The following is a 22,070-nucleotide window of genomic DNA, read 5'->3' on the forward strand; positions in this document are numbered from 1 at the left end:
GCAATTCTTTGCACAAATCAGCAGACATTGGTTTAGCTCTCAGCACAAATCCTTAACTGTAATTTATAGAGGAAAACAGTTCTCATCTTTTCCTCAGCAATTCTCCATTAGGGAACACAGAGCAACTTAAGTTCTCCTCATGTCTCAGGTTAAGTTTTCACGCAGAAATTTTAGACCCACTAGCACAGTGCATGTACAGCACTGGACTGCAGCAGTTGTGGTCAAGTCCTAGTATGCGAATCCTGAAGAGGTAAATATTCTCTTATCAACAACTCATAATGTAACTAACAAATTGGCACAACCATTTCAGCTTTTGCTGTTTGCAAGGAGTTAAATTGATACCCCTTATCATCATTTATCATAAAAATTTATGGAAAGGTTAACTAACACGAAACAGATCTCTTTGCATCTTGCTGAAGATTACTGCATGTAGCTTTTAGTTATCTCAGTGGGAGATATAGCAAGGCCATATAAAGGATTAATATGTTATAGTCAATTTCCTCAAAACAGATTGAAGGAGGTGGTCCAGCCCTCATGATTTCCAGCCCAGCTTTATTTCTACGCTCTTGTTTTGGTAGTTCCTTGCAAGATAAAAGACATAAGAAAATTTTTGTATTCAGAGATTATTTTGAATTTTTTATAAGTGGTAATAATCAATTGTTATTAAAACTAATTCCTTTATTATTAAGCTTCAAACAAGAGATATCAAGCATCACAGTCAAAATTATTTCAACCATACTTACAGCAGCAGAAGTGATGAGGGGTTTTTTCTTTTTTTTTATTAGAAGTAGACAATAGCTACATTTTTTTCTCTCCAGACCTCACCTGTAAACCAGAATGCCCCTAAGTAAATGTACTAGAGCATGCACTTACGATAAATGTGGTTTGAGGTTATTTAGGCATGCCTGTATGCATTAGGATCATACCTGGAAGCAGAAAGTTGGATTTTGTTGGGCTGCGCACTGTAGGAAGCAGACTGTGAGAGATGGAGAAAGCTTGCATAAAGTTAACCAGCACAAAGCTCACAACTCACCTGTCTCATATTGCAGCTTCTCTCTACTGGATAGCATGGTCCTCTACCATTTGTCCCCAGCAGGGGTTAAGTCAATTGTAAACATTTAATCTAGACAGACAGCCAAGAGCAGTCAAGCCTTTAGGAGAGCAGTCAAGGAATGAGTAGTGCTGATTAGGACAAGATCATCTGTTCCAGATTAATGGTTGTCTGCACCAAGTTCTTAATATTTTCTCCCCAGTTTTTTCTGTATGAAGTCCACTACAGTCCTGATGATGCATTCAATGCACCTTTTTGACCATAAAAAATGAAAATTCAAAATAAGATTCTTGGTGTATTTAATTAACTTAGGTGGAGCAAGAAACAGAAGCAGGGCAAAAGGACCAAGAACACTCATTTAAGAGTCACTAAGGTTTATCACAGGGGAAATTATGACATTTAGATGAAACCACAAGGCTTTGGTCCTATGTACGGTTTGATCTGACACTTTTCTGCACCACCAAAAAAATATTACATAAACGTAAGAACATTGACAGAAAGACCAGATTTACTTCTAGACTGAAATGTTTGTTTTCTGAAGGAAAAATTCACCACAGTATCCACAGCATTCCAGTCTTCCCCTGGCTCAGGCCATCTTGCCTCCAACAGCCACTCACAGCCTGCAGCTCCCACACAGTGGGGAGAGCAGTGGGGCTGTGGATATGAGAAATCATGCTTGCAGGTGCTGAGGAAACTCTCATGAAATGAGGATTAAGAAAAGAGAACAAAGACTTACCCAGTGTGTCCTTCCTGGCTGGGGCTACTGCAGCAGGACAGCTCCACCACCAACCTCCAACACCACAAGATGGCTGCTTCCCCCTCAGGGCACCCGAGCCCGCCATGGAGGGACAGAGAAGCTCCCTCTCCTCATAGGTGCTTTCCCACCACACTGAGGGAAGGTTAAGCTTTTTCTCCTCACAGATGCTTTCCCGCCACACTGAGGGGCAGCCAGGCTTGCTCTCCTCACAGGTGTTTCCCACCACACTGAGGGAAGGTTAAGCTTCGTCCCTCACAGGTGTTTTCCCGCCACACTGAGGGCAGCCAGGCTCCCTCTCCTCACAGGTCTCTCCCAGCTCCCTCAGCACAGCCCGACCCTGTCCCTAGGCTCCCCCTCAGAGGGGCACAAGGGGCTCCATCCCAGGGCAGCACTGAGGGCCCCTACCCCCAGCTCCCCCTCAGCTGGTCCCACAGCCTCACAGGGCCTGCCCCTGGGGCTGCCCCATGCCCCAGAGAGCTCCCCAGCTGCCCCAGCTCATGTTTCACCCCAAGCACAGGTGTATCCAATCTCAGGTAATCCCACACTCATTTATCCTCACTAGCAACAGGCTTTGTGTTGATTTTTTATGTACTTCAGCATCACTCACACAGGCAGGTATGGCATTTCCCTCACACCACATAGCCATTGCTGTTTGCTCACCTGCCCAAATTTGATGCTGCCCTGCCAACTGCCTGAGGCAATATTTCTGGGCAGAGATGTGGGAGGGAGCCCAGGGGCATGCAGAGCCTTCAGCCCACCCATCCCGCCCCAAAACCTGTGATTCCAGGACTCTAAGTATCCAAGACCAGTCTCACAGAAAACCTGGAGCCCAAAAGCCCTCCCCAATGCCTTCTTTATAAGAGACATCACACAGCAAAGTAAAAAGGCTGTTTAGGTATGCATCTTAAATCTCTGCATCTCTTGGAAAAGTTTTCCTCAGTCCTAGTTTAGAACTCCAGAAATAAAGGCTGTGTGTAGCTTTTTCATTTCACCACAGTGATCCCCTAGCTGACCATTCAGCTAACAGAGTTTTATGCCTTTTTAGACCTCACCTGTTCCCTCAGTGTCATCTTTTCTGGGACTAGAGGAAACCCCTGTGCCTCCCCCTTGCTTGTTACAACTGCAAAAGCATTTAGAAAAAATATAGAGAGAAATATAAAGTTGGCAGAAGTTCAAGAATACCGCTTAAGTAGCAACATATTGGGACTCTGAATACTGACAAATTAGCATAAGAGTCATCAGGTATCACAAAGGCAAGTATCTACCAAAAGAAAAAATAGTAAAACATTTACCAGATAGAGAAAACAGGCATCATTGGGCACAGTGACCAGAGCAGCCCCACAGAAGTCATAACAACTTTATTAATCTATTATTAACTGAAATATATATGCTCTGTGTACTTATTAATCATTTACAGAATGTCAGTTTCAAGTGCATTAATAATTATATTCTTGTTCAGATTCCTCCTGAAAAATGCCAAGAAGAGAAATCTGCACAGGAAAGAGAACAAAAAAGGCAAGAAGGCAACGTGAGAAGTGAAGAGGAGGAAGGAACAAGAACAGAAATGGAAAAAGAAAGAGCAGTAAGAACAAATGGAAAAAGTGAGGGCAGATCTGGAAAAGGAACAACAGAGGAGCATAGAGGACATAGTGAGGATAATGTTCCCATTTGAAAAGGGAACATTTGAATAGAATCATGACAGAATTATTGTTGTCTTTGCTTTTCTTCTGCAAGCCAGGTACATGAATCCACACCTATCAACATTTCAGCATGAAAAAACATAGGTAACAACAAAGCATCTTCTAATGTAACAGAAGACTAACAACACAGAGTGTAAAGGAGCCAGCAAACTGATTCAGCACTCCCGGGCAAATTCTAAACTAGAGTATAACGACACAAACTTTTTAATCGCAAATATGTGAATAGATAAAGTTCCATCTTTTAGCAGCGTATTAGATTTTTTCCTAAGCTTAGCATTGCATATATTCCTACTATTTAACTTGATTTGTTGTGGTACTTTCATCCATACCTCATTACTCTGAATTTTGACTTTTCCAAGTCTTTGTTGATACTGAAAAATCAGAATCAACAGTGAATCAAAGTCATTAAATTTAGGTCTTCAGCCTATTCTACCTAGCTTGTAGTTACTTCATGAAGATGATATTCCACACTTTCTATACAACACTAAATCCACATCAGGTTTTCCCTGACGAAAACCTCAGCATGGTTACAACTACATGGTTATAAAGATCTATAGAAATGTAAGTTACTCCTTTAATTATATAAGCATTTTATTCTTAAAAAAAAAATAAGAAGAAATCACTAAGAGTACTTTTGCTCTTTACCTCTGCTGACACAGCTTTAGGAAGAAAAAACAAAACCAAACCAAACAAATGCCACAAAAAGCCCTCCACCAAATACCTGAGGCAAAGCTCTGGGAAACCCATCAGTATCAGAAACAAGCTCTGGTGCAATATAATTATCACATTTCTATCCACCTTTTGAAACGTTCTGCTTACACAAAACAGTGCATTTAACACCATCTCACTGCTTCGCCTCCCATCTGGTAATGTTTCATTGCAACGGCATTTCCCGGGGAGAACAGCGACCTCCTCGGGTGTCTCGAGGAGCTGCAGCCTACCGAGAAACGCCTGAACGCACTGCAGAGCAGTCCCGGGGAAACAGGCATCCCCAAGAGTCCGAGCAGTAGGAGTAGCATGTCTTAATCAGATGGCTGCAAAGAAAGGACAAATCTCACCTATAAGATTTTTTTTTTTAAAACAGTGCCATGCCCTGGTTAACTTTATTTCAGGGAAAGCAAATAGGCATTCAAGTCAAGCTGCTGGACTGAGAACACCAAGACGATTGGAAAATATCGTGAACCACACTCAGTGAAGCAGAAGATCTTTGGTTTTATTTTCCTTAACTTCCCATTCCCAAAATAAGGAGAATATTCCTTTGCTTCATGAACCTCCTTGACTTTCTTTGATCCTCCTTACTCTCAGTGTGTATCCTCCTGCAAAACCAGCCCATTTTACTGCCATTCTGTTTACATGTAAATGTCATCCAAGGTTTTCTATTGCCTCTTTTGTTGCATAGCCTGGGTATTTGTTCTGGGTTTGTGTTCCTGTTACACGAAGATGCATTCCGATTTCTTCTTTAGCTCTTCCTTACTGAACTTTCCTAACTGCTCCTATGTTCTGCTCCATCCCTTGTCTCCAAAGCTTTGTTCCATGTAAGCCACATACCTGTATCCCATACTCCTCATGTCCTTCTCAATAGCACACGTGAAAAATGTAACTGAGGTTTTTGCTCCCTTACAGATAGTGTGAAGCAAAGTAGATGGTATTTTTTAAAAAATATTCATTTGCAGAACCAACCCGACATATGCTACATATCACTAATGAGCACCCATTCTCCCTTTATTCTCAGCTCTCTCTCCTTCACTTTGGCAATCTACTGAGCTCCTTGGGCTAGGATCTGCTCTTCTGGCAAGAATGCTCAGCAAACCCAAGGTTGCTATAGCAATTAATAATCATTTACGTTTTAGTTTACAGAAACAGAAACTAGAAGAGTGGAGGTGCCATAAGGAGGAGGTGGCAGCAAAAAAGTCACAATTAGAGAAAACAGCACAAGAATGTATTTGGCAGCAGCAGCAGGATTATCACAGGAAGCTTCTGCAGTTCCAGAAGAAGCAACAGCTAGAGGAACATGGAGCAGCAGATGGTCTATAGAAAGACTAATTCTTACTTTAGCAGCAGATAGTTCACCAGAATGGCTGATTTCTGGTAAAGACATAGACAGCCTGTGTGTCTGCCTTGAAATTCCTGTAACACTATGTCCCAGATTTGTAGCCCCTCAGCTGCTCCTCTGTTAAATAGATACGGTAACAATAGTCCTCTCTGCCACAGTCCCTGCAGCCTGAAAAAAGAGAAATTCCACAGCCTAGCTACAAGGCAACTGTGCAAGATGCTAGCAATAACAACATTCATGCTACATCTGATTGTTTTCATTACATATCTTCTCTGAAAGCCCAACTCCCAGTATCTACATAGTTTAAAAAAGAGATTCTATTTCTAACAAATAGTTGCAGAGAAAGACTTGAACAAAAATCCAATTACAATTTTAAAAAACTCATGTGAGACAATATCAAATACTTGTAATGTCAGTATTACAATATTTTCTTTTTATCTGTAACTGATGAAAAAGTAATTTCCTAAATATAAAGTATGTAAGCAACTAATAGTTGTTGGTGATGTTTCTAAGAGGTGCAAAAATTAAGCCAAAAAGGAGCAACATGGTTACAGGAGGAAAGCCAGCAGCTGGCTGACATGGCAGTAGAACACCTAGAACATGAAAGAAGAAACTGAGAAAAGGCAACATGTAAGTCTGGGGAACAAATTATGAAAGAGGAAAATGCTAGACTAGCTCTAGAGGAAGCCAAAGCATAAGCACAGCTTTTAAATTTGATCAGGTATGTAACTATGAATCAGAGAGTGAAGTTAATTTTTTTTCCCTCAGTAATAACACATCTTAACACTTACTGCCAGCCTATACAAAAATACCTCTGTAGTAGGAGTTCCATCAGTGCAGTTAACACTGGGTACCACCACTGCTGTCAGGAGTTAAACTGGCTGAAATTCCAGCCCCAAGACACAATGCTCTTCTTTTACTATTTAACCAGTTTTTCAATATTGCCCCAAATTGCATCAGCAATTCACATACATCTGTATTCTCTAATTATTTTAGTGTTTGTAACATATTACAGAAAGAAGCCCAACTGGATTCCCCTGAACACCTGAAATGATGATTACCTTTACACAATCCATCAGAGCAGTCTCCACAGCATGCTTCCAGAACTTCCTACGGCACCACAGAACACAGGAACTGGGAGGCTGCATAGCATATATTAAAGTATTGCAAATTGCTTAACAGGCCTTCTAGGTCAATTTGTGAGCCACAAAGTGCTGCCAGGGACAAGAGGCCAAGTAATAACTACAGCTGAGCAGCAATTAGTATCTACCACTTGCTCTACTCTTACTGTTGTGACAGGAGGACATGGTGGCCCACAAGAAGGTATCAGCACAAGCCAACATGTTCTTCCAGTCTATTCCAAACTTTGCTCAGAGACAACTCCCTGGCTGCTGCCCAGACTCAGTGCTACAGAAGGCACCATATGCACTGTGGCAAAGATCAAGAAAGTGCCAGTGGCACCAGCAATGAGCTCACCAAGCGTGTGTCAAGTCAATGCAGTGGCTTTCTAACCCCAGAACGAATTCTGTCCTGCATCACTTTATTAACACTGTTTGGGGGCAAAGAACAAATCTGGAACCACCTCAGCAGTTCCAAGGAGTATGAGTAATGGAAGCTACCAGACTAGAACATACTCAACCTGTTTCTCCTCCACAGGTGCTGTCTCATGTTCACCTGTTCAAAAGGCTAGGCCTGAAAACAGTATGAAAAAGTACGTAAATGCCTGGTGCCAGAAATGGGTCATTGCAGTGAGCTCTTTCAGCTGCAATCAAATTCAGGGATCCAATCTGGCTCAAGAAAGGTCTTTTGGCACAGGTGCTACTCATTCACAAATGTCTTTTCCTAGACTGCAACATTAGTTTTTGTAGACATCTCACTGACAGAAGGTAAAAGCACTTGTGCTTGATCAGCAAATAGAAATTAATCCAAACAGACTTCCTGGGATGCCAGAATACACATTCTTTGGTCCACTTTGTGTTAAGAGATAAAACAATGAAATTAACAGGTTACAAAAGGGTATGAAGACCTCAGTGCTGACTTCTCAAGGAATCCTCCAAAACAATAAATTGCAATAAACATGCTACTCTAAGAAGAGGCTAGATTTCATATTGAGAAATAAATTATTGAAGAGCAACTGTAGCAAGGTAAGTTCTTATCTTCCTTATAAATCAGGTTATTTTTGGTTTTTTTGCTTCTCTAATATTTTCTAGATAAGTGTAACACTTGTAGATTCAATTCATATTGCAGTTCCCACAGAGTCTCCTGTGGAGAAGGGTAATCAATTTTTGTAGTCTCTAAATTGAAGCTGAACTTCATTAGGTATGCATTAAGTGCTGGTTCTAAAAGCAAACCAAAATCGGTTTAAACCACTTCTAGCACAACTCCTACTGATCTCTGTATAGTGCTTCAGAGGTTGATTTTCTCTGAAAATTTACCTGAATGGCAGTAATTCAAGCATGCATACAGAAGATGCATAGCATTGGTCAACACAAATATTTTAATACTGTATTCTTAAATATAATTCCCATTTAAATTAGGAAAAGCTAAAAACTAGTAAACAATTGTAGTATTTCTAAAACAACACATGGCTAGTCAAAATTCATGGCAGAATTCCCGTTGTAGCATTATCTAACATATTAACTGAAGTCCAAATCCTGCCAACATTTATGCATTTAACTTCAAAAAACCCTAATTTTATCAAACTGGTGGTCATGCAGACATATTTATACTTAAGAGAATACACTAATCCTTTAGGCACAATAGCTTTGAGAAAAGCTGGTAAGACTGATAGTTTTGTAAAGTGCCTTTCAATAAAGATTTTATACGTCACCACAGTGAATATTAAATATGTTTTCACAATTCAAAATAAAGTATTAGCTTTCACTTTCTATTCCATAACTGACTCAGTGGAGATGGCTTTATTCTCCCAACACTTTTTTTTAAGCACTTAAAACCAACCTTTTTCTAATATACAAGTAAGCAAAGACAGAAAAATTGCAGGAGGAAAAAAGATTTTCTCTGTTTTGCCCCAACGTATGAAATCTAACCTTATTTCCAGTCATATCCTTCAAAACTACAAGTGCTTTAAACCTTCCACTCCAGACCACCTTTTCAGAAATAAATTCTTTGAAAAGGACTAGGTCTTCAAAAAAAACCAAACCAAAAAAACAAAAACAAAACAAAACAAAAAAAAAGAAAGAAAAAAAAGTCTAACTCCTTGACTTCAAAATTCAGGTTTTATTTCAGCCTATAATTTCCAAACATGAACTTCTTTAAAAAGGCTACTAGTGCATCTGTGTAGCACATGTGTCTTCTCATTTTGCACAGAGCTCTCGATGCTAATCTTTGAGGCAGAGGACAGTTTTCTGATTATTACTGTTCTATCAAGTTCTATCAGCAAAGACATGACTTTAGACCAGCAGCTCTGTTAAGAGCTCTTTGAGGCTTCAGAACAAGTCTGAGAAAGAGGTCAAATCAGTTTGTCACTGGTTCCACATCCACTCTATAAAGAGATGTATTTTAGGACAAGGTTACAGAACAGAAAGCAATCTTCGCCTTGAGCTTCATCCTACTGAAGCTGCATTTTGCAGAAAACCCTCCTCCACAGTCTCAAGAGAACCAAATGCAGTGCTTCAGCTAGAAAGCTGATATAAATGAGCATATAAAAACAGATTTGGAAGAGGAAAGTGAACAGCTAGAAGCAAAGACAGTCAGGGCAGCAACTAGAGTACTAGCATCAAACCCCACGGATCTGAAATCAGTTCTCAGCTTCCTTCAGCTTCCACACTGACCCCAGTGAGCTGCACCTCAGCTCCTAGTTTGCAGAAGAGAGATAATGGGAACTTGCCTACAAAAAAGAGCATTATACAAACTTATATTAAAATATGATCTGATAATATTCACAAGGCTGTTTTATTTCTGGTTTTGTTAAGCAAATGTATTGCATATTTTTTAAAAAAAGCAATTGGAGGTAAGCGTAGAGAAGCAGTGTCATTCTACATTACAGTCGCAATCCCTCTTCCCTTAAGAACTAAATTACATAAAATACTTTAAGAAAACCCCATATTCTGACATTTTGTAAAAAAAAAATTTAATATTTTAAAAATTGCTTAGTGCAACTATGTATACAAAAGTATTACTAAATCAGGAACAGGATAACCACAAGCATGAAAGAAAATGCATGTCTAGCTTTACAGCAAATGCCATTAAAAAAAAGTACTCAAACCCTGCTATTTTTATCAAGTACGCCAGCACTAAAATGTGTCTTTAACTGAAGCTGGCATTTATACAAAACTTGATTTACCAAACAAGTCCTATTTATCTGCAAAAAAGCTGAAGCAGGGAGAGTACAGCAATCTTCTATGGACGCTACTCTGCCCATAATCTCTCACCTCAGCTTTCATATCCAGTACCAAGTTCTCAAATTGACCATTTATAACCTGCAAGTAGCTGCAACATGTAGACCCATGATGCCCAATGAACTGTCATGACACTTCCACGTCATCCATCATAGATTATTTAATGGTGCCATATCATATGAAATGCAGACATTAAAAGCCATCTTTATTTACTTCCAAGTTGCATTTTCAGTTTGAATTCTGTGCATAAAATGAATATTTGTGTAACTTTATGAGAATATTCTCTACCAAGAAAAGAAACAGCTAGTAGTCTCTAAGTCACCTACAAAACAAGCAGATCAAGTATTGTACTAGGGAAAATAGAAAAAAAATCCTTTTTTTATGAGGTATATTTACAGAGCACAATCTTTTCTTGCTTCAACTTATAATCACTGGAAAAGCATGCCCTAATTAAAACTTCTTATGGTTTTGCTCATTTCTAAACATTTGAAAAGAAAATGCAAATTGTTTATAAAATTGTTTTTCTGGTTTATTTTAAATGAAGCTGGTACAGACAATGTCCATTCAAAACCCACGTCCCAGGCCAAAAGGTACAAACAAGAGTGTCAAAGTAACACCAGTTGGCTGCTGTGAACATTCTTGCATGGATACCTGCGTGAACTAATTGCTATATGAGGTTAAAATGCTTCTGGGCTCTTCTGGTAAGATTTAAAAACAATTAGGGTTTTCAATTTTATGTCTTCAGCAAAGCCATCTCTGGAGCAAGGAACAGATGACAACAGTTCTAGCTTTTCCACTTCCAACTCGACAATCTTCTTCGTTGGGCCATCAGCACAATTTAAGCAAAATAGCTCTGAGTTATGGATACACAACTTCTCCACAGTTTAGTTCTCTGAAAAACTTCATCTCGCACTGAAAGTTATAGTCCAGGAGTGAGACAGTCACACATCAAAACTTCAGGGCAGATATGGAAGTCATTAAGAACACTCGCCCACCTGGCAGATCTTACAGCCTTCGTGCCTGAAATGCACGAACCCAGTGAACATACAAATGCATGTGAGTACATGTATTCCTAAAGGGGAGGGCAGAGGGGAAGAGGGGAGCAAGGTTGCAGCTGGATCACAGAAGTTCAGCACAATGAAAACAGAAACAATAGTGTATAATGAGCACGAGAATTCAAAATACCAGACGCTTGAAAGTAAAATCCCAGAGATGGGGTGCCAGTTTCAGTGTTGAACACCACATTACAAAAGAACTATTATTTAAAAATAAAAAAGGATTAAGGGGGAAGAAAAACAGAAGGATCTAAACTGTTGAGTGACCCCCCGTCTGTTCCTGATAAACTTCAATCACATCTTCCTCCTCCATCCCCAGCTGTGAGAACAGAGAAAAACAGCAAATAATTGTTATAAATCTGGTGTGATGAAATCAGAGCAGGTTCTAGACAAATTATACAATGCTTTGTTCCTCTGTCCCATCATAATTCATCAAAGGGGTGAAAAAAGTTTCAGTCACCATCTCACTAGACAACATTCATGATTTTTGGTCATTTTTCTTCAGACTTAGGTATTTCAGTCAAAGTAAAACCCTTAAAGCAAAAACCCGCTTGTGGAGCAGTACACATCACCCTGGAAGTTGCTGGTTTTACCTTTCTCTAAACCTCTTATTGAGGGGGAACATCACCAACATCATAGTGAATGCACCAGCTGTAGAGTCACGTGAATTATATACACTAAATAGTGTACAGTGTATATAGTATATACACTATACACTATAGTGCACTTCCAGCTCACAGTGCAGCTTAACGCCTACAGCTTGCAACTCAAAGCCTGTTTACAACTATTCTCTCAGAGAGAGCAACTTGCTCAATTCCACAGTCAACAAGTTTGTTTGATTTTTCAGAAGGTCATTATTATGAGTGTTTCTTCCTGCTTTTTTATAACAATTGGTGGAAGTCACTGGACAGAAGTAACTGTTTTCTGTTTATTTACACTTTGATCTACTAAATGTGAACTAAATACATATTTATTCCAAAGTCATACTGAAGTTCAAGCTCAACAACTGGAAGGTCCCCCTTTGTGATTCCCCCCCTCCCTCTAGTAAGCAGTGACCACACCCTCCTGTATGAGCCATTACACATGGAAGGGCCAATCAGTCTCTTTCCAAACTGCCTATTTGCCTTATTAAAAGATTCTACTTAGGGAAATATAGTCAGACTATATTTCTAGAAACTCACCTCCTTGGGGGTATGATTATCAGTAATTCTCTGACCCTCGAAGAGAAACCTGAGTGAATTCATTGGAACACCCTAAAAAAAGAAACAGAGATATAAGAAACCAACTTATTGAATCCTGTATGGATTTACAAGAAAAAAAAAAGCATTTTAAATAAAAACAACACAAGAAAGTCATAGAGTGTTAGTTCCTGTTACACAGGGAGCTCAGCTATTCTGTTGCACTTATGCAGACTGCAAAGAAGTGACTCAAAAAGCACAATAGTGCCAAAATGCATGTTTATTCCAGAGTCTCAGTGGAGTTCTCCAGCTCAACAACCTGGAAGTTTCCTTAGTTTTTTTTAAGGTGTCTTTATTTATAAAGTATTGAGTATACGCTCTCTTTCAAGACATCATTACACATGTATTTTTCTGAACTGCATATCAGCCTTATTTAAAGATCCTAAGACAAAAGGAGGAACATGCTGTTTACTTCATGAACTCCTACCCTTGCTTTCCCAATCTTCTATGGCTATAGAAAGGAATTGCAACCTTTATCACTATCAATTCTGCAAATGCTCAGCACCAGGAACACCAAAGAGCAGAGCTGAGGGGGAGAAAAAGGGACAGCATTTAAACAAGGAGAAACAAGCATCCCAAAGGTAAATAGAGTTAAAGTATGTCTGTTGCACAATGTGCCCATGTTCTGGCAGAATGTCATACTTCACATCAACAGACAGGGCAAACACCTCATCTTTTCCTTTGCTTTCAAGTTATGAGAAAAAAAAGTCATGTGAAATATGACACTTGAGAGCTAATTGTGCATCAATTAGCTCTCAAATACTGCTTGCAAATAACCAGCAGAAAATTTTCCCAGGTAAGGACAAATTTTCACACTGTTTCAACAACCCCTCTGGCCAATGTAGAAGAAATGTTCATGTTTCCTTTACCAGAGAAAGGCTACTTGACACCAAAAACTGCATTGACTGCTGCTGAAGACATCATAAACCCTGCAGAAGTCAGCCCGAGCCATAAGGTTGTGTTCATTCAAACGATTATTTCTTTCTTAAAGAAAGAATTCCACATATGCACTTTCATTAGCAAGACTGCTGCATGAATTATTTCCGAGACTTTTTTTTTAATCTCAAGTTTTCTAAATGAATCAATTTTAATTATTTGGATTTGGCTACAAACATATCTGGTGTTTTATCTTTTTTTTCCTCCTACTCCAGAAAGATAGCAAAGAACACATTCCACTAAAGAACATTTCAATGACAAGTTCAACTTGTCTCAAAGTATTAGGAAAAAAGCCCCCAAAGTATTTTTACTTATGATTATATCTCCTGAAGTGAACTCCAACACACTTATCCAAGAAAAGGCCACACAAGGCATCTATCCCCAAAGCTGAGGGCAAACTAGGCCAGGGCTTCTGGAAATAGCAGCTGTGAATCCACAATATCTGCCACAGAATTGGGAAGGGAAGATATACTTTTGTTCTGTAACAGTTGTTACTATTTACCTACATCCACAATTAATATTGCAGATTTCTTTAACTTAGGGTATAATAGCCAGTGTTACTTGATTACCATATTAATGGATGTAGCAATGCCTAAGGCCATTCTCATGCTAAGGTGCAGTATTCTACAGCTTTAAGCAAACTTTGCTTGGAAAAAAAGGATTTTAAAGTAACTCTAAATGCACGCCTGGGCATTTTAAACCAAATTCTGTGTCTTCTGAGCAGCCACTACATATTTTCAAACAGCAACTTTAACTTACTACAAACTTCATAATGGTCTTACAGAGGAATACTTGTCAAAAGAAACAAGGACATTCATTATATTTGTACCATCAGATACCTCAGAAGTCTTTATTTGAAATAACAGTGAGAAAAGTTGTTTAGGGTTTTATTTTCTTTTTAAAAAATTATTGTTTCACAAACCTGTCTTTGACAGTATGATTCTTTGAGTTTCTTGAGGTGTGTTGTCATTTTCACCTTGAAGTGAATTTCACTGCTGTCCTAAGAACAGAAAAGAAAAAAGAATTACTCTCCTCGTAACTGTTAACTTTATCTATGTTATTTTTAAGTCCTTCATAAAGAAAAAACTGGTACAAAACTTACATGAAACATGGAATGCTGTTTAACTGCCACCATGCATACCTTGGTGCATCGTAGCATGAACCTCCAGGATGATTATCAGTCACTAAATTCACTATGTACTTCCACAGGAAGTTCTTTTTAAAAAAAACAGATGGCATACTGTAGCCTTAGGCTCAACATGGAGGTTTTGGATTTAAAAGTACTAAAACCCATATATGGTTCAGTCTGTGCTTCCATCTTTACCCAGATGATGTACTTATGAAATACAAACACACATATGCAGGGGATTTCTGCTCTAAGATTCCTAAAGAGACAAGTTAAAGCTTGCACTTCAAAATATATATGAAACCCCATTCAATTAGAGTAATTATCTAGAAGTTAGGATACAAGCAGACTTGGCAACACAACACTAACCTAAGGAGAAATCTTAGGTTTCATTATTCTGTAGTCCTTCCTACCAGGCATAAGATACAAGTAGCTACAACTGTCAAAATGACTACAGATAAAACAGATTGCAAGAGGTTCTGTGCAAAAGACATGTGGGCCACTTTCAGCTTTTCAATGTGTTCTCCTAACTGCTGATTAAGCCACCAAGAGGTAAGACAGTTTCTGTTAGTCCTACTTTAAAGTCATCTGTCTCCACTCAAAGGCAGCAAACAATACTACTCCAACAAACAATCCCAGTTAAGTCACCTAAACTAAGGGTTCTTTGCACAGAACGACCTCAACATTCACATTCCAACACAGCCTGAATACAGACTTCTAATCCACCAATCATCTGGTGGGTACAACCACCAACAAGGCAGCCAACAGAATCCTTTTCCTATCCCTGAGCAAGAAAGCTGGCCTCATGCCTAGAGTACTACACAAACTTTGAAGACCTGAATTTACCAAGTTTGCCACTTATTTCATTCATACCCTTGTATAAATTAATCCCTCAATGCATTGAGAAAAGCACACCAGGGTACGCTAACACACATTACTGGCAGCTGGAAGGAGTGTATGGCAGGGGAGGATTCACACCCAAGAACTTAAGTATCAACTTTCATTTGGTCATTTCTACCATACAAGAAGTCACACCTCCATGAAACGTCAATAAGCAATTATGTAAAACACTCACCTGCCCAATGACTTTGAGTTTAATGTACTCCCCTTCTTTCTTATCTCCTAAGTCCTCAGCTGAAGGCTTTGCTTCCTGAAAGAAAAACATAAAAAAACCTGATCAGTTTAACACTTCATTATTTTCACTGGACAGTATGGCAGCTGTCATCCTCTTTATTGCACTAAATCAGACTACTCAATGTGTCTTATTTCTTTCTTTGTGTGTGCACAAAAATAACAGCAACACAGTATTATGAAAGGTTGTCTGTCTACCTGTGAAAAGTTTAATTAATGAGAGAGAAGAAACACTATAAAGAACATAAGAGATGAGAGAAGAATCATTTGGAAATAGATGACATACAAAAACAAGAAGTAACTCCTAGACAACAAACAAACTGCAAAAAAGAAACACAAGAAGTATACTAAGAGGCTCAGATATTTGACAGAAAAAAGAACATTGTGAGGAGAGTAAAGAGAAAGCACTTGTAACACCCTATCAACTTAAAGAGAGCAAACCATACAAACATTTTTCAATCCATTGCATCAAAGGTAGTCTGTCTTTTCAGAAGGATGGTCAGCTACCTTCTTTTCTATGACAACAAAAGAGCTTCCTTCTAACATGTTTGAAGACCACAATACTTAAAAGTTTTAGAAGTTGCAGTTCCAAGCACTATAGTGTTTTGATATCTTTCCAGGATAAGAATTAACTGTACAGACAAGTTTGATTCAACAACTTGAGCACTAAAGCTCATCAAAAGGGTTTAAGTGTTATACACTCTAAGACATTAATTAAGGACATCAGAGTTTTCATGTTACTGGTTGATAGTTGAAACAAGTGAGAAATCAGGTACTATTAACCCCATTCCTTGCCTGTCACTACATATCCTGGATCAGGCTTTGAGTTATGTTCCATTGCAGCATAAAGGGATTTTACACAGACATCAAGTCAAGATGGTGCCCACTAAGAGTTGTTCCCAAGCAGTCATAGGCACAGCTACCCTGCTGATCATGTTTCAAATCTTCCTTTTATGTTTTACTGTTTAACATATAGACAAATAAACAAAATATGTACAGGTGCCTACCATAGGCTTTCTCTCACTCCTAAAGGGACTTCTTGCTGAATGTACAGAAATATCCTTTGTATGGCTGGACTTGAAATTTAGGATCAAGTGCCAAAAACACATACTAACCTTCTCCATTAAGTCCATCCAGATAGGTGTCTATCTCCAGATTAAAACCTTTTTAAGCCTTCCCCCCCTCTCCTAAAAGAGGTTAACTATACACAACTTCTTTGAATGTTAAAAGTTCAGGGAAGGGCTCAGGGCAAGTCTGTAAACAACTTTCCCATCTGTACTAGTGTCAATCTCGAGTAAAGAAAGAGAGGAAGTGCTCTTTCTATTAGTTTGACTCACTGCCTCAACCCAGATCAATTCTATTTCTACAATGGAAGAAAATATGAGCCAGAGACTCCACCTGGTTTGAATACCTTTTTGTTTTATTTAAATACCTATCCAGGCACAACCTAAACTGCTGGGACTGATTCATCACCCTTCAAGCTCAATTCCAAAACCTGAACCCAAGCTTTCAAGAAGCCTGACACACTCAGGCCTTCAAGCAAGTCACTTCAGAAGTATGAAAGGAGTCTTCATTGGTAACACAGTCAGATGAACTGTGTTCCCCACCAAAGTTTTCCCGAACATATTTGGATCCTACGTTCCAGGGACTACTTGCAGGAATGGAAATAAACTGGTATTCACTCCCGACTACAAAGAAAGAACAAGAACCAGCAACTTGTTCTGATAACTTGCATAAGCAGCATTTTTAATATCTATATGCAGGATCACCAATCTCTAGGAATCAGAGCAAAATTCAGATCTCTACTGATCTGAAGTCTGTAACTTCAAGACTAGCTCCTGTTTCACTACTACTGAAAGAATTTTTAAGAACACTCTGTCCCTTTGTATGACATTTCAGGTCAGTCACTGTCTAAATTTACTTTACAAATTGCATGACAACATATTATCCCAGCAGCAGAGGTATTTGGAGTAGCTACATAGTTCTGTGCATTGTAACAGATATACCTACTTAGGTTTCCAAACCAAATCCCTCTGTACAAGGTATTGCTAATTATCATTGCTACTACGACAGTGCCTCTGGCCAATATGAGTGATAAAACTATGATTCATGTTTGATTCCTACCCTCAAGGAAAGAGGGCTCCAGTATTAAAAACAAAGAGGGAAAGCAGCAAGCAGTAGAATAAGCAGAGGGAACTGGAGTCTTCAAACCATAAAGATGTTCATTTAAAGTCCCACAACCTCTCACCCACAAAAAAGAGAGGAAAGGAACCTGTTGCTTCAGGAAAAGAGAAATAATATCAAATCAATGTTGACAGTGCCAATAACAGAAGCTGAAAATAGGAGCAAAATATTTTACATCAGGATACAAGACCCAGCAAGTCTGAAAATGCTGTCTGCAGTTTGTCAGTGAACTATACTGCCATTCACTGCCAAATGGTAAAGGCAACACAAAAACACTTAAGAATAAAGAAAGCAAGGAGATTGGAAAGTTGTTAAAACTAAAAGCATAAGTTAACAAAATCTTGGATCAGCAATTTACAAGCAAGTCTCCAGACTTCTCCTTGCCCTGTGAAAATAATGCGTGCTTAGGGCATCTTATGAAACAGTACATGAAAAACATCACCATACAAAGAGACCAGAAATACCGTAACACTCCAATTTTTAACTTTTCATGAGATACCAAATGTTTTAAAGGCTTCATTGCAGTTTTCCTGAAAAGCACAAAGAAAGGCTCCTAGCACTGTCTCACATTTATATAACGACCCTAAAAAGCACACAAAGTTTCTTGGATGAAACACACTGGTATTGCTATTGCAACTAGCAAAAACAAAACACACACAAAACAAACATTGTGAGGCAACACGCTGCAAGTTTACTCCTCCAATTTTCTGAAATGCTCAATGTCCAACCTTAAAAAAACAAATCCTACACTCAGCATTTTAATGAAAAATCAACAAAACCAAAATTACTAGAGGAACAGAAGTACAACGTACTTTCTAACAAAGCAAATAAACTTGTATTTTTTACAAGAGTGGAAAAATGCATACAAACGATAGCATTCTTTATTAGCAGTACATGAACAGATAGCACTTAGATTCAAATAAAGCAAAACCAGCATAAGACATTTAAGGGGAGGGGAAAACAATTTGTGTTTTGTTTTGGTTTTGCTTAGATACCACTAAGCAGCCGTGTGTTTTTTTGAAGTCTGCCCTTCTTGCAAGTATTTTTACTTATCATAAAAGTAAATTTCCCATTGAAATTAAAGGGAATCAAGTACACTTCTTTTACTGTAAAGACCAGTCAAAATCATCATAACTGCTGCCAAATAACACCTTCTTAATTCCAGGGCCAAAAAGAACACTGTAAGCAATCCACAATTTTAGGTAATCCAGTTATTCCTGTAGGATTGATGAACAGAGGAATGAGATTTACAGTCCTGCATAACCTTATATTGCCCTTTTACTTAAGCATCTGTTTAGCTCTTGTTGCACAGTCCCCCCAGAAGTGAATGACACAGTATCTAACAATGTTTCACTTATCTATTAAAAATAAACAGCAGGGTCCTTATGCACAGAGCTTCAAGCTATAACCCACAACAGGTTATCACATACATGGAATTTTACACACTTCAAGCAGTCCCAAAGACAAAATATGTATGTGTTTTAACAGAACTTGCTTGGAAAAGGAATTACCTAATGAAAGCTGCTATTTGTTAAAACACGCCTTGGCTCACATATGCAGACAACTACAGAGCAGGTCACATGAACATCTGTCTATAAAATCTAGTTCGGAATTTGTTAGTGGTTTGTTTTTTTGTTTTTGTTTTGGGTTTGTTTTTTTTTTAATGCAGTCACTTTCACGTATTTTACTACAGGGCAATGTGTCCTGCTGGGAGGCAGCAATCGCTGTGCTCCCAGCTGCCCCCTCCCAGGCACAGGCACAGCCAGGCAGCAGCACCATCGTCAGCTGCATTGTGCTGGAAAGTCGGGGGCGGGGAGAAGACCACCAGCGCACACAGCACTGCTTTCTTTTCACCGCCCATACCGTACTGAGGCTACTCCCCAGAGCACACACGGTATGCAATAAGCTTAGCCTTGTCTCTGGGGCCTTTTAATTTCCTGGCTGGCACTAGCACTATTCTCGACTTCACAGCACTACAGGAAACATTTGTAGGTACTGATATTGGCATGATAGTTACACTTTGAAAAAAATCAAAGTTAGAATACAGTGTCCTATGATGGCAATATAAAAAACAAAGGAAAACAGAATCCAAATTAAAACAGGAACGTTGTTTTAACTTTCCACCAGCAGGTCACATAGCCTAAAGCAATAGTTGTAAGCAAAGCACTGTATACATGCCAGGCCGAGCAAGCCAGGAACTTGCGGTACAAGAAACTATTTAAGTCCCCAGCTGAGAAGACAGAATTGACACGGGCATAACGAGAATATTACAAGGAGCGAAGGCAGGACAGAACCTTGATAAACGACAGGATGTTTAATACAAGCGAGCACGACTCAGCTGAGAAAGGAGAGGGAGAAAACTAGGCTTTCGCATTCCTAGGACGACCAGGGGACCTGGCAAGCCCAGCCTAACCCACACAAAGCTCGCTCCAGGGGTAGAGCATCCTACCACGCTCCCAGGAAATGCAAAATGAAAGGAAACAACTATTGTGCAACACGGCTCTCCCCTCGCTGCAGCCCCGGGTTACCAGGGCCGGGGTGCCCCGGGGCGATCCCGCTCCGTCCGGACGCCGCCCTGGCCCCGAGTATCCCTGCCTGGAGCCCGCCCGCGCTCCTCGCCAAACACCCCGCGGGAAGCGGAAAGAGGGATTAAAATGAAGGGGCAGAAGGGCCCGAGTTTGGCCGAGGCCGGAGACCGGCATCCACACGCACACACGCTCCCCGAGGGAAACGTGCCCCCCAGGCGGCCGCGACCCCGCTCGCCCCGGGCCGGCGCTGCCCCGCGGCCGCGGAGAGTGCGGGCAGGGGGGCGCAGGCAGCTCCTCCCGCGCCCCCGGGGCCGCCGCTACCGCCGCGCCGTCCCCCCGCGGCAGGGACGGTTGCCCGTACCTGGTCAGACATGGCTCGGCCCCGTGTCGTGCGGCAGGCTCGGCTGGGCCGCTGCAGGCGCTCCGCTCCTTTCTCTGCCCGCAGCGCAAACACAGGGCCGCGGCACGGGCGGGATTTCCTGTGCGCCTGAGCTCACTTCCCGCCCGGGCTCCGCCCGCGGCCGCTCCCGGCCCCCCTCACGGAGCCGCCGCTGCCCCGGCGCAAAGAGGGCCGCCGCAGGCAGGGGGACTGCCGTTGAAAGAACCGCCGAACGTTGAGGGCACCCTGGCGACCCGAGAGCTGGGGCGAGTTCAGCGCAGGCCACACAGATTATTAAGGGCTGGAGCATCTCGGTCCTGAGGAGAGACCGCGGGAGCTGGGCCTGTTCAGTCTGGAGAAGATTGAGATGAATGCATATGAATACCTCACAGGCTGTTGCCTAGAGGATGGTGCCACACACTTCTCAGTGGTGCTCGGTGGCTGGGCGAAGAGAATGGGCCATAAACTAAAACACAATTCCCCCTCAGCATGAGAGAAAACCGCTTTACAGTGAGGGTGGCAGAGCACTGGAACAGGATGTCCAGGGAGGTCATGGAGACTCCCTCTCTCCCTCATTGTGTGTCTCCCTTGTTCCTGTGTCACCTGCTCCAGGTGACCCTGCCTTGGCAGCAGGGAGGTTGGACTCCATGGTCTCCAGAAATCTTCCAATCCTAACAATTAATTCTGTGATTCTGTGAAGTCACATAACCCTTCTCACAACAGCAGAACTTGGAGCAAGAGTCATTGGCATTATGCCTACCTCTAATACCTTGCTAAGGTTCTTACTAAGGTAATAGCTCACAACAAAGCTCACTATTTAGGCACAGCTTGCATTTTTTAAAAAAAGTCATCACAACCACGAAGTAATGGGACCTGCGTGTATTAAGCAAATCTCCACCCAGACAGTTGCATTTGAACAATTTTGCAGTGATACATCGTATTTGCACAGAACATGTGCCCTACTTTACATTGCCACAGCATGGCCATTCAGAGGTCTGCACAAGAAGCAGCACCTACCTAAATATTACCTTCAGGCTGCAAGCTGTTTGGACTATAGCCCTAACATCTCCTCTCCAACAACTCAGGCAATTCCTGCATGGTGTCACTGCTGGCATAGGCACATGCTTAGCTCGAAGTGGCCAGCAAGTCAAAACAAAAATCCCACACATGAGAACCATAAAATAACATGAATGTAAAATCAACAAATCAACAGAAATGAGCTCAATTGAAAAAGGAGATTATTATCCTTATGCTACTAGACAGTTTTAACTTCACCAGCTACCTTTGGGGAAGGGCAGAGCACATTCATTAGGTCTGAGCAGAGGGCATTCATAAACACAAGCAGCTCAATGCTCTGTGTGTTATGTTCCTTTGTAATAACACTAAACACCACAGCAGCTGCAATCTGTGCCTGCATTGCTGCATTTCACTGAATGCTGAGTTAAAACACAGCTACACCAAGAGGTGCACTTTTACTAGCCAGTGGAACAATCAGTATCTAGACTCATGGGAATTCATTTTAATCATAACTGCTAAAACTATTCAGAATTAACAAGGGAAGGAAAAATAAATAA

At 40.6% G+C, this 22,070-nt stretch overlaps 1 protein-coding gene and 1 long non-coding RNA gene across 4 annotated transcripts in view; both read right to left on the reverse strand.

Annotated features, from left to right (window-relative positions):
• LOC146434535 (uncharacterized) overlaps window positions 1-2,563 on the reverse strand; it is a 120,798-nt gene extending 118,235 nt beyond the window's left edge. The window contains exon 1 of one of the 2 annotated variants that reach the window (XR_014853424.1): window positions 1,788-2,563. This is a non-coding gene — a long non-coding RNA (uncharacterized LOC146434535). Of the gene's footprint in view, window positions 1-1,563; window positions 1,687-1,787 lie in introns of those variants that run through there. The other variant, XR_014853426.1, reaches the window with a different exon arrangement.
• Window positions 2,564-10,423: 7,860 nt separating this feature from the next.
• On the reverse strand, window positions 10,424-21,626 carry SUMO1 (small ubiquitin like modifier 1). Of its 2 annotated transcripts, none has more exons than XM_085066183.1 (5): window positions 21,525-21,626; window positions 15,350-15,424; window positions 14,071-14,148; window positions 12,156-12,227; window positions 10,424-11,293 (listed from the first exon to the last, which is right to left on the reverse strand). In XM_085066183.1, exons 1-5 carry the CDS (start codon window positions 21,609-21,611, stop codon window positions 11,225-11,227), a joined length of 381 nt encoding a protein of 126 aa, XP_084922309.1. In that variant the 5' UTR covers window positions 21,612-21,626; the 3' UTR covers window positions 10,424-11,224. The 2 variants fall into 2 exon arrangements, with proteins under 2 accessions (XP_084922309.1, XP_084922310.1); XM_085066184.1 differs by lacking the exon at window positions 21,525-21,626 and adding an exon at window positions 20,479-20,790.
• Window positions 21,627-22,070: the final 444 nt, after the last annotated feature.

Source organism: Lichenostomus cassidix, chromosome 7 (genome assembly GCF_008360975.1).
Source record: "Lichenostomus cassidix isolate B80296 chromosome 7, HeHo_3.0, whole genome shotgun sequence".
Lineage (NCBI taxonomy): Eukaryota > Metazoa > Chordata > Aves > Passeriformes > Meliphagidae > Lichenostomus > Lichenostomus cassidix.